The sequence below is a fragment of the Haliotis rufescens genome, unplaced genomic scaffold, assembly GCF_023055435.1.
Source record: "Haliotis rufescens isolate VD_foot unplaced genomic scaffold, xgHalRufe1.0.p SCAF_13, whole genome shotgun sequence".
Taxonomy (NCBI): domain Eukaryota; kingdom Metazoa; phylum Mollusca; class Gastropoda; order Lepetellida; family Haliotidae; genus Haliotis; species Haliotis rufescens.
In genome coordinates, this window is record NW_025963813.1 from 25,919,807 (window position 1) to 25,933,585 (window position 13,779).

The 13,779-nt window shown below is 44.7% G+C and overlaps 1 protein-coding gene across 1 annotated transcript in view; it reads right to left on the reverse strand.

Moving 5' to 3' along the window:
* Positions 1-313: 313 nt before the first annotated feature.
* LOC124110773 (solute carrier family 35 member E2A-like) overlaps positions 314-13,779 on the reverse strand; it is a 29,285-nt gene continuing 15,819 nt past the window's right edge. Inside the window, exons 5-7 of the mRNA XM_046470171.2 lie at positions 9,835-9,888; positions 8,942-9,145; positions 314-1,428 (exon numbers count right to left, since the gene is read on the reverse strand). Coding sequence (XP_046326127.1) covers positions 1,221-1,428; positions 8,942-9,145; positions 9,835-9,888 — 466 coding nt within the window. The 3' untranslated portion in view covers positions 314-1,220. The remainder of the gene's footprint in view (positions 1,429-8,941; positions 9,146-9,834; positions 9,889-13,779) is intronic.

Sequence of the window (13,779 nt, forward strand, 5' to 3'; positions counted from 1 at the left end):
ACCTTCACACAAACACACACACCCCACAGATATGTCCTTTGTAAAGGTGATCACCTTCAACCCCCACAGCTATGTTCTTTGTAAAGGTCATCACCTTCACTCCCCGACAGCTATGTTCTTTGTAAAGGTCATCACCTTCACCTTTAACCACACACCCACAGCAATGGAAAATGAATATGTCAAGATGAAACTGCCTTCATGTACACAATATATGAGAGTAACAATCACTAAGAGATGATCCTATTGACAAATACAGTAAAAAATACTACTTATCCATAAAATCAAAGGTTTTTAAGCGTTTTGTAACACAAAGTTCATGAAGATTGTGAAGCCAGCATGAGAACTGCTATGGACATGCAGGCTCCACGCTACTGACCAACAGAAGTTGCATGAACCGTATGCCATGCAGATACCCTGCAAACTTCATTTATTTACAATAATAATTCAATACAAGGAAATAAATGCAACTGTTATACTAAAAATAGTAATGGTAAAAAAAAGTCTTTGTTGTTATTTACATGGCAGCAGAATATATTTCTTGATGACATGATTTAAAGAGACACATAATCCAAACTCTGAGAGAGAGTGGTACAATAAATACCCTGATCATTCATAAAACACATTCCACAAATTACATACCAAGATGGACTAGTATGTTGAAGTTCTGTTTGCATTATTCCAACCAGAAACGCACAGAAAACAATTATTTCAATCCTATTGTTGGGTTCTTTGGGATTTGAATTGTTTAATGCCTATGACAGACAAGAAAGACCACAGTTGAATAATCTTGAATCTTGAATCTTGAATCTGGACAAATTATCTTACAAAACCTGCTGTTAATCTATTCTAGACTTGAACTAAAAAACATATTCAATATATTTCTGAAACCTAAACTAAATCATTGGACAGTCTTTTCATGTTGATATGAGTTTTAAGGCATCAGTTACTTCCACTAATTGAGGCAGGAGGCTGTGTCAGAGCACCCTCCATCAGGCCTATATCAAATGGCTGTAAAACCTTTAAAACAAGTAACTAAACACTTGGTGCTTGCCGCCAGTAAGCTAAATTCAGCAACAATGTTTCACAATGTTTTGATCCCTGTGTGGAAATCCTCAGTTTGCCATGCATGAAACAACACATCAGCCTCTCCTCATCAACACTGTCTCCTTGGTGACGGATGTGGAATGAATGAGGCATTCGAGTCTAGCCAGCTACTAACATCAAACTTCCTTGGTCACTGGTTCAGGTGTCCGTGAATACTGGGCTATGTGTTCTCGTCTGTTGGAGTCATACTCTTTGGCTTTAGTGTAGAACAGCACACCAACCGTAACAGTGATGGTCCCTACACCACTGAGGATAGTCACCGGGTTACCGAATGTTATCACAGATAACCAGATCAGGAATGCTCTCTTCACTGTATTCGCGACACTGAAACCAAACAGTTGCTATTACAAAAGTTGTCTTCACACAGAAACTCAAACCAATTACATTGTTAATCTCAGAATAAATGGTTTAAACATATACTCACATGCAAAAGAAACACAAGTCGAGTATGCAGTATACATGTTATTTATTTTCAACAGTAAAGACAAGAAATACTAATAGGGCAAGATTGACAAAATTTGACTGAAGACAGTTTAATGGATTAAAAGGCAGATGATATAAATGTTAAGGGCTTACACAGTTTCGGGTCAATACCCAAAATGTCAGTCAATACCTGGTGTGACCACCATTAGCATTGATCACTGCCACACATCTCCTGTACATTGAGTGGATCAGACGATTTGTGAAGGCCCTAGGGATCCTCCTGCACACATCCAGAGCAGTTGTGCGTAGTTCATCGGCAGTTGTAGGGACTGGGCGCACATTGTGTTCGATGGGGTTCAGATCAGGCTGAGGGCTGGCCAAGGTAGAACACGGATGTTGTGTTGTTGCAGAAAGGCCATGGTAGCTCTGGCAACATGGGGACGAGCGTTGTCCTGCTGGAAAATGTGTTGTTGGTTGATGCTGCGCAAAAAATTCGTACAAACCTGTAGAGGTTATGGATTCTTTGATGAAATCCTCCTTGTGGCACTTATTGCATTTTCCTTGCTCAAGAAAATCTACATGACATAGTTGTAACCATTTTCCTTAATAAAAAAAGGTTACCACACAAAAAACAGCGTTTTTGTATGATATACGACCACCCCAACGGGGCCTCACCCTCTACAGGCGACATACACCAAGGGGAGCGACTCTCACCCAAATCACTTTTCCAATGTCTCATAGCAGACGGAATGTGGGGAGGCGGGCGGCCGTGCCCCAAGGAGGATTTCATCAGAGAATCCATAACCTCTACAGGTTTGTACGATTCTCTTTCAGATTGTATCCTCCTTGGGGCACTTATTGCATCAAGATAGACTCCTAAAGATAATCTAGGAAGTGGCATCCGTCTGCAACAAGCGTAAATAAATACATCGTATTACAAGACAATAGAGAATTAAAAAAATGGAACCCACCTTATCGTGAGGCACCACCGTCGAGAGGCGGGGGCTTGAGACAGGTCTGACCATACGCTATGAAAAAAGCCGCAGTAGTGGGCTTTATCATTAAACGAGTGAAAACTCAAGAACACCCCCCACACACACTTTTGTACAAGCGATAACGGGGACAATAATCGCTAGGGACATTATGCCTGGTAGCTATGCAGGCTGTAGGGTCCTGTTGGATCGAGCGAGTGCTGTTTGCAAAACGAGTGCATTATCGATTAGTAATGACTACCGAAGAATCGTCATTCCCGGAGAGGGGAGATGAGACTGAGCATTACAAAGTCAAGAAAACCGGAGGACATTCTAAAATCTCGAAGACTCAATCGGCTAGAGATGTAGAACTCTGCCCAGTGCGGAGAACTGACTGACCGAACCGAGCACACTCCCTGGAGTGTTTATCGATTTGGTAGTGTTTGATGAACGTACTCGGCCGGCTCCAAATAGATCTCCTCAATGGGCAGAGCTGCGGCATACGCCTTCGACGTAGCCACTGCCCTAACCGAATGAGCCTTCAACCCATCAGGGGGGTCCCTCCCTTTGTTTGTATACGCCAAATAGATAGCAAAGACAATCCACCGTGAAATAGATTGTTTGCTCACAGGGGAGTCAGCCTTCCGACCGCCGTAACAGCAGAATAATTGGTTATCCTTACGGATATCCTTAGTCTTGCAGACATCCAAGACATGAGCATGTCTTGCAGAGGTCCCCGACGAGGAAGGCTGTGAAAGAGCAGGTAGCTCGATAGGAGCCGTCACGTGGAAAGCGTGTGCGACCTTGGGTCGGTAAGAGTCCGGTAGGCCAATACTGACTCTGTCCCGGTGAAAGACTGTCAGCCCGTGATCGGCGGACATTGCGTGAATGTCGCCTAACCGTCTACCTGACGTCACTGCCACAAGGAACGCCGACTTCCAGCTCAACAGCTGAAGTGAGATAGACGACAGATCCCGAGAGGTAGGACCGGACAGCCAATCAAGAACGATTGACAAGTCCCAAGGGGGACCGATCCGCCGGACAGACGGTCGGATCCTGTCCACGCCTGCCAAAAAGCGCTGCACTAAAGGGTGCGCACTCAGAAGTGCCCCGTCGATAGGGACGTGAAAGGCTGCAATAGCTGTCGAGTACCCCCTGACTGTCGAAGCGGGCAGGCCGGCATCAAGTCGTGATTGGAGGAACTCTAACACCGCGACTAGATCTGCAGAAAAGGGATCTGCATGCCCTCTATCGACACATCAGTGCGCATAGCAGGCCCATCTATCCTCAAATTGAACGTTTGTCGAATCCCTCCGCGAAGCCAGTATTTTGTCTGCAACTCGTGCAGGAATACCGCTCTCCTGGAGGCGATTCCTGACAGTGGCCAAGCCACCCACTGAATCCTGGGATTCAGGTGGAGTGCCCCGTTCTGGGATAGGAGGTCCGGTCGTAAAGGTAATAGAACAGGAGGCTGAGCCAGAAACCTGAGTATTACGGGAAACCAACTCTGCGCCCACCAAAGAGGTGCCAGTAGCACAAGAAGCCACGCAGGCTGAGTGGCTAGCTGAGAAAGGACCCTGGGAATCAGAGGAACTGGTGGGAAGGCCCACAGAACACTGTCCGTCCAATCTAGCTGGAAGGCATCCAGTGCTGCCGACCTTGGGTCGGGGACTCGGGAGCAGAACACTGGTGTCTGGTGGTTCACCCCAGACGCAAACAGATCCATCTGGAACGACCCGTATAATCAGGAGATAATCCCGAATATCCCCGGGTCGAGCCTCCACTCGTGAGGAGCGAGGATCCAGCAAGACAGAGTGTCCGCATGGACGTTGTCCACCCCCGGGAGATAAACAGGTATCACCCTGATAGCGTGAAGGTCACACCATAGGAGGAACTGCAACGTCTCTTGGAGAAGTGACGGAGACACCATTCCCCCCTGCTTCCAGATGTAAGTCATCGCCGTCTGGTTGTCCATTTCTAGACGAACCACCTGGCCACAAAGCAGATCCGAGAAGCGTTCGAACACCAACCTGACCGCTCTCAGTTCCAGCACATTGATGTGCAGCTCGATCTCCTGCAGGGACCACAGTCCCGAGGCAGTGTGATCGTTCAGAACGCCTCCCCAGCCGGAGAGTGACGCATCTGTCTGAACAGTGAGAGACGGAACGGGAGTGTCAAGGGGGAGCCCCCGGGACAGATTCCCTCCCTCGGTCCACCACTGAAGGTGTGGAATGAGCCACTACGGGGTCTCAAGAACATTCTCGAGATCCTCCGAGTTCGCCCACAACCGACGCAACGCCTGCTGAATGGGTCTCATTCGCAAACGTGCTCGCCAAACCACATCCACTGTCGCGGCCATATTGCCCAGTAACTGGAGCCAAGTGCTAGCAGTGCGTCTCTCGGAAAGAAGGAACTGTGCAGTTACACTCCTGACCTTGACAATGTGGTCTTGTGAGAGGGAGACAAGCCCGTTCTCTGTGTTGAAATTCGCCCCTAAGAAGACCAGAGACTGAGTAGGGTTCAGATCTGACTTCGTTAGGTTGACTATCCACCCGAGAGATACCTGAATGTCTAACACCGCTTGTGTAGCAATCTGACTCATCTGATGATATAGCGCTCTTAGCAGCCAGTCGTCAAGGTATGGATGACAGAACCGACCCTGCGACCTGGCCACTTGGGCAGGTATCAACATCAGCTTGGTGAACACACTCGGGGCCGTGGAGCTGCCTTGCCCCGGCCCTTGCCCTTCTTGCCCCTGCAAGCGGCTGCTTCCAAGCAGGCTTGGACTTCCGATCCGGCGTATCGGCATAGGAGGAGGCAAGGGGGGCTCGCTTGTGCAGCTTGGTGCTAGGCACCTCCAACAAGGCCTTAGAGTCCTTGATGGATGCGTATAACACAGCGGCCTCCCGAACTACCTGCTGCGCCCCAGGGAAGAGGGTAGAACCCAACTTATACGGGAGCGCAAGTAGTTCTTGGTGTGTGGATGTCGAGTACTTGGACAGGGACATCCACAGCCGGCGCATGCCCATGACTGCGCTCATCATCTGGGAGGCGCAGCTACAGATAGCATCCTTGCCGGATGACTGTGGACCTCGGTGAGTTGGCCCGCCAACTACAAGGAGTCGGACTGCCCCTACGCCACCAGCTCCCGCTGCACAGCAGACAGGTAAGCTGAGTGGACGGCGATACAGAGCTATTGGCAAGCATTACGGTACTGCTCCTCAAAGCAGACGTAAGCCGCCTTCAGCTCCACCCCGCACATAGGGAAGGGTGGCAAACGCCCGCCCTGCTTAGCCTTGTCTAAGTGGGGGGTCGAAGACACCCCCAGGGTCACCGAAATCTAGACGCACTCGTCCACGACCGGTCACGGTCCTCCGCCAACAGGTACAGCCTAGTAAGTTCGGGAAGATCGAACCTTTTACGGGCACCCGATAGCAGAGGACCGATGACCTCGTGTACCAGCGAGGTCAGAATGTGGAGCCGCACCTGGGGCGCTTTGCACGGAGCAAAAGCATCTCCCGGAAGGCGGAACTTAGACGGATCCGAGACGGGCATAGGGGCAGCCACCTGAGGCAATACTTGGACAATCTTATCCCTGACATGCCTCAGCGAGGATGCGAAGGAAAACTCCCCGGAGCCTGCAAGTCATAACCTCCCTCCTCCATCAACTCCTCATCCCTCGACTCTGAGCCGAAGGTAGCCTCCGACTCCTCGGCGAGAGAGGAAGTAGATGGGCCCTCGCATCCCCCCGACTGTCCCCAGTCCGACACCGGGTCCCCGGTCCCGAGGTGCTGGGGGTTCATGAGAACCCACCTGGCTCACGGGCACGGGTCCACTGGATGACGCCTTGGGCGCGATAAAAGCCTCCGGCTCCGCCAGGGAAACATAAGCGGGGAGCGACTGTGAACCAGTCGAAGCCCAGACACGAGTCGTCCCCGAGGCCAAGTGGCCTGCCACGGCCGACGCCGGGCATTCTACGAGGCCCCGCGGCCGCATCCGACGCTGACGCCTGGGGAAGCCCAGCCCGCAGCTCCTCTCGGAGCTGGGACTTGACATCCTCAAACATCGATACCATCTGCGACCGCAGAAGCGTCGAAACATCAGCAAAGTTAAAAGGTGCAGGGGAGGGGGGTACCTCGGGACCCGAGAACCCTAACCCTGCGATACAGGCGCAGTGGAGGTGGAAGGGACCGGGGCGGAAGACTTGGTCTTCTTGCCCTTTACCTCCAATAATCCCGTAAAATTAATTAGGTCAGCGTGCCTACGCTTTCTGGCCCTGGGAGTGAAGGCGCCACATATGGCACACGACTGGTCATCGTGGCCCTCCTCCGCCAAGCAGCGAATGCACTTAGGGTAGGAATCCTGCGGAGGTATCGCCACGTCGCACCCCAAACAACCTTTGAAAGTCTGCAACAGACCGACAACACTAAACGGATAGGGAACAGTGCGAATTGCGAAATTGCAGAAAGATACATGCATAATTACAACACAACATATGCAAAGGCGTAACGAAAATGCGACATGCGAAATCGATAGCCAAGGCCGTGTATACATTTGTAACATATAAAGGGAGCGTAGTAAACCTCACCCCCCCGAGCGGAAACAAACACAGCAACTTGCGCCCGCAGGGCAATTTATTAAAGTTACAGCCGGGTTGAAAAGGAAACAATGTAGCGATATAAAGTACCCGAACATGGAATTTACCAAAATAGAATAAGCTACACAGCGGCCACCATACATGAAATGAGCACGTGGCAGCCGAGGTACAACATATAAAAACCATAAATGCGAGGAATTACGCCTTTGCAAGAAAGAAAGGGAAAAAATACCACACATACAGATTGAGCCATGTCTTCAATATACCACTATAAGTAGGACGAAGTTCAATTCTCAGCGGTCTTAGAAGTACGTCTGTACAGTCTGATGACATAAGGAAAAGTGATTTGGGTGAGTGTCGCTCCCCTTGGCGTGTGTCGCCTGTAGAGGGTGAGGCCCCGTTGGGGTGATCGTATATCATACAAAAACGCTGTTTTTTGTGTGGTAACATTTTTTATTAAGGAAAATGGTTACAACTATGTCATGTAGATTTTCTCGAGCAAGGAAAATGCAATAAGTGCCACAAGGAGGAGTTAATCTGAAAGAGAAGGAACAACGTGGGGTCTGATCACTTGGTCGATATACCGCTGAGCAGTGACGCCGTGTCCCCGACCTTGACCAACATTCAGTAAGCACATGGGTCCAAGTCTCGCATTAAGTCCAATCCCTGCCCATATCATGACGCTAGGTCCACCCAATGGATCCCATTCCACAACATTTCTGTCAGCAAAATGATCACCTCGACTCCGCCAAATTCTGACTCTTCCGTCTGCATGGGAGACACAAAAGCGACTTTCATCAGAGAAGATGACACGCCTCCACTCACGATGACGCCAATTGCGATGACCCTGTGCCCACTGAAGTCGTGCTTGTTGATGCCGTGGTTGGAGAACAGGACAACGTGCTGGTCGACAACATCTGAGGTTGTTGGAACGGAGACGTCGGATAATGGCTAATGTGTCGATTATGTGTTCCTATGGTCTGTCAAGCACTTTCACTTGCAGTTAGGAACGGATGTCGCTGGTGTCGACGGGTAATCTGCCGATCTTGTCGAGGTGTGGTGACCCTAGGACGACTGCTCTGAGGAAGGTCATCTGTGGTCTGTGTAGCATTGTATCGATGCAGGAGACGGTAAATTGTGGTTATGTTAACATTGAAATGACGGGCAACATCTTGGACAGACTCTCCAGCTTCTAAACGTCCGATAGCCTGGTTTCTCTGAATTTGAGTTAGGCGTGGCATTGTTGACCAAGGAGTGGTAGGTCCAAAATCGGCCACAGTTTTATACCCACTACAGTTCGTGACAGTCTGTGCATTTTTTATTTTGCAAGAAATGGGTGCATGATACCCACATATTTATTGAAATGGTGCGTTTTGGCGATTCGTTTTTTATGTTGCGTTTTTACTCGGGGCTTCCAAAATGCAACCAAAAATATTGATAACACCATCAGGCTTCAGGTTTCAGTGTTTGTTACCTATTTGCTTAAAACCACTTGCGTTTCTTTTCCTTGTGAGTATATATAACTTATAGATCAGATCAGTTTGGATCATCACACCCCACTCATTCCAGGATGGAATTGGTCTTCAGCAACCCATGCTTGTCTTAAGAGGCGACTAACAGGATTGGGTGGTCAGACTTGCTGGCTTAGTTGAAGCATGTCATCGTATTGCAGTTGCGTAGATGAAAATAACGTTATCAATTACTGGATTGTCTAGTCTGGACTCAATTATTTACAGATTGTCGTCAGACAGCTTGAACGTTACTGAGTGCGGCTTTAAACAACAAACAAGCAGCCTGGATCATCACAGTGATCTGTAGGCATGGCCAACCCGGCCCCGGTACTTACCTGTGAGTAACAGGTGAAATGTATCCCATGAGGACGTATGCTGTGATGCTTTGAAAATGGAAGAATATGCCATTGAGAACAAGTGTAGATAGTAATGTGTAGTCCAGGGACTGCCGCACCGCCGGGAGGTCCATCATTACAAAGCACGCTGGGATCTGAACCACCACAGATGCTATGCTTGTGTAGAACTGGAGCTCAGCAGGCCTGCAAGCATGAACAGTCTCAACTAAATACATGGGATATCAAGTTCTGACAGGATATTAATGTCCTATACAGGGTTAAAACTAAACTCACTCACTTTACTAGCCCAGGAAAAGGATAAAATGTCCTTGTAATGTTTAAAAAAAGGGGAAATTGGGAAATTTGTACTAGACTACAGCAATTTGTACTAGCCCGAGGCTAGTGTGCCAGTGTTAAGTTCTAACCCTGCCAATAACATCAAGTCATACTACAAGATTTTATCTTCAGCAATAGAAACTAACATTTTTAGTCCACTGGTCATTCTAATGATATATAGCAAAACCCTTAAAAATTGCAAATTTCTACTGGTGCTTAAAGGATACCTTAACTGTTGGGCACCTTGGTAGGGTCTATAGAACTAGTTCTATCATTGATCTTCAAGTGCATTTTGAAGGTGGCATACAAAATATGTAACAAACAATATTGTCAACATGGATTTTTCTTTTTAAAACGACACATACGACAAACATTATATCTGCTTCTATGTTCTTGGTCAACCCTCACACTTCACACAGAAGGTACATTAGCTGTGGAGAGAAACATTAATGAGCTTCTACGTTTCCATATTGAAAGAGTCAAATCTCACACAATTAATGTTTCCACTTTGTCAGATTACATGATTAGCCTGAACAACATTCCAACATCATACTTACGTATATTTATATTTTTCACCACTTATTAGAAGCTTTGAATATACATTCTGTAAACTGAAACAGAAAGATCAACAATTTAACAACAATTACACAGAGAAATGAACAGCTTAGCAACACTCAGAACAATGAACAATCATACAGAAAGAACACTGTAACAATCAGACAGAAAAAAGAACAATGTCACAATCAGACAGAAAGATGAAGAATGTAACAAACAGAAAGAAGAACAATGTAACAATCAGACAAGGAAGAAAAATGTAACAATCAGGCAGAAAGATGAAGAATGTAACAAACAGAAAGAAGAACAATGTAACAATCAGGCAGAAGGAAGAACAATGTAACAATCAGGCAGAAAGATGAAGAATGTAACAATCAGGCAGAAAGACGAAGAATGTAACAAACAGAAAGAAGAACAATGTAACAATCAGACAGAAAGATGAATAATGTAACAATCAGACAGAAAAAAGAACAATGTAACAATCAAGAAGAAAGATGAAGAAAGTAACAAACAGAAAGAAGAACAATGTAACAATCAGACAGAAGGAAGAACAATGTAACAATCAGGCAGAAAGATGAAGAATGTAACTAACAGAAAGAAGAACAACGTAACAATCTGGCAGAAGGAAGAACAATGTAACAATCAGACAGAAAGAAGAATAATGTAACAATCAGACAAACAAGAACAATGTAACAATCAGACAGAAAGAAGAACAATGTAACAATCAGGCAGAAGGAAAAACAATGTCACAATCAGGCAGAAGGATGGAAATGTAACAATCAGACAGAAAGAAGAACAATGTAACAATCAGACAGAAGGATGGAAATGTAACAATCAGACAGAAGGAAAAACAATGTAACAATCAGACAGAAGGATGGAAATGTAACAATCAGGCAGAAAGAAGCACAATGTAACAATCCAGCAGAAAAAAGCACAATGTAACAATCAGACAAACAAGAACAATGTAACAAAATCAGACAAACAAGAACAATGTAACAATCAGACAAACAAGAACAATGTAACAATCAGACAGAAAGATGAACGTAAGAATCAGACAGAAAGAAGCACAATGTAACAATCCAGCAGAAAAAAGCACAATGTAACAATCAGACAAACAAGAACAATGTAACAAAATCAGACAAACAAGAACAATGTAACAATCAGACAAACAAGAACAATGTAACAATCAGACAGAAAGATGAACGTAAGAATCAGACAGAAAGAAGCACAATGTAACAATCCAGCAGAAAAAAGCACAATGTAACAATCAGACAAACAAGAACAATGTAACAAAATCAGACAAACAAGAACAATGTAACAATCAGACAAACAAGAACAGTGTAACAATCAGACAGAAAGATGAACGTAAGAATCAGACAGAAAAAAGCACAATGTAACAATCCAGCAGAAAAAAGCACAATGTAACAATCAGACAAACAAGAACAATGTAACAAAATCAGACAAACAAGAACAATGTAACAATCAGACAAACAAGAACAGTGTAACAATCAGACAGAAAGATGAACGTAAGAATCAGACAGAAAAAAGCACAATGTAACAATCCAGCAGAAAGAAGCACAATGTAACAATCCAGCAGAAAGAAGCACAATGTAACAATCCAGCAGAAAGAAGCACAATGTACACAATCAGACAGAAAGAAGCACAATGTAACAATCCAGCAGAAAGAAGCACAATGTAACAATCAGACAGAAAGAAGCACAATGTAACAATCCAGCAGAAAGAAGCACAATGTAACAATCAGACAGAAAGAAGCACAATGTAACAATCCAGCAGAAAGAAGCACAATGTAACAATCAGACAGAAAGAAGGACAATGTAACAATCAGATAGAAACATGAATAATGTAACAACACTCAGAGCAATGTAACCTTGAGACAGAAAGATCATTTGTTATGAATGGAAAGACAAAACCCGGCTGTGGGGTAGCAAAGGACTCCTTGGCTAGAACTGATCTTTATAAATGATATACCATATTTGCCATAACAAGCACCCTGGGCACTTTACAAAGATGGACACTTATTAAAGTTATGTCATCAGGCAAATTTCAATCTTTTTAATTATCAAAATGGAATGTCTAGCAAGTTCAAGCTTGCTGTGACCAAATGAATAAATGCAGTACAACTTTGAAACAGAGAGTCCCATGCTGCTAGCTACATTAATAACAAAGTTTCAAGCACTACCGGTTAAACAACAACATTTCCATTCGGGGAAAACACATGCCCAGAGAAGTAAACAGTAAACTATGATAAGTCATAACAAATGCACGTTTGATTTCATGTCATTGACCTTCAATCATAGCCATAAACTCCCTTGTGATCATGCTTATAAAGTTTCTTCAAAATTCCAATTATAAAGATGCTTTCTAGTATGTCAACTTCCACATCATCCAATCCCGTGATAGCATTTCTTGTTGCAAATATGAAGTCTCCATACCATGCTAACAATAATTCACTATTTACAAGCCATTTCATGAGTGAATGACCTTCAAAGCAAAATTTTGACCATGTTTCATTATTTGACCTTGACCCAAAGTTGATGTGATAATGATCCTGCCTTTGAGATCCTGTACACTATTAAAATGACGTTAAATTTGATTAATACTCAATCCATTTTGTACTCAAACTTTGTTGAAGCTCAAATCACACTGAGTGACCTTGACCTTCGATCTCATCCATTTACATGTGAGAACATTATTTGTTGCACTGAGGTGGTGTTACAAGAATGACAGGACCATATCACTGTGTCAATACTTTCTGAATGAAACTGATTACAAGTCATATCATGAGTGAATGCCGTTCCAGGTGACCCTGTATATGGCATATGACACATATTATTAATTACTGAGATTCTATTGTATGCGATTTCATGAAAACCATGTTTCATAGATCATTGATAGTGAAACAATTGAGTTCTCACCACAAAGATCATACATAAAAACATGATAAAGTTTCAAATTTCTTTCATTAATACTCAATGTATTGTGTACAGAATCTTTTTTTTCACTTCATACTGAGTGACCATGACCTTCAATGCCATGAGGTATGGAATCTCAAACTTCAGTTATAAGCATGCAGCTGAGAAAACCAATTGCTGTAGCACAGATCAAATTCAAGCAAACACATTATTTGCAGCTCTTACACATTAATTATTCTATGACTGGAAGAAGTTCTGTCAGAGATAGGCTCTGTGCATGTGCTAACACAGGACAATGGCTGAAATTAAACCACAAAACTGAGGTTAGAAAGTATGTGTCCAGCCTGTCAGCAGCTGGAAGGGGAAGGCAATGCCAGGTGTGTTCAATACGGTTCATCATGTTAAATTAGCACAAAATCCAACACATTTGGAGGAAAGAGTAATTCCATCCTGGCAATCTGTCACTGTTATGCTGCCCTCCCAACACTCACTGGTAATAAATCAATACACTGGCAACCACAGCTGTCAACTTTCACTCAGCTGTCAACAATTCAATAATGAACAAGAGGAAGGATTCACATCATTAGCTTTGACATGAATAGGGATGTCTGCTGATTTGACAATACCACAGCAAGGCATCCAGCAAATACTTTGGTTTTGTCAGTGAGTGAGTGTGGATGGTATTACACCACTCTTAGCAATATTCAAGCAATATCTGGGCACGGAACACCAGAAATCAAACAATATTCGAAGGAATTATGGGCATCACACATGGGAGTCGAACCCAGGTCTTCCGCTTGACAAAGAAATGCTGAAACCACTAGGCTACCTATACACCCCTAACTTCAGGTGAAGAAAATGTTTGAAGGTTGAATGAGTCAGGTGATTCATATTCAACATGTCCAAGAATGTCCGAAACGTGATAATGCGCAGTCAAAACCTACATCCTATTGCTTCCAGTGAACAAACGGGGAAACAAACTATGTCAATGAACATAGTGCAGATAGCATGATG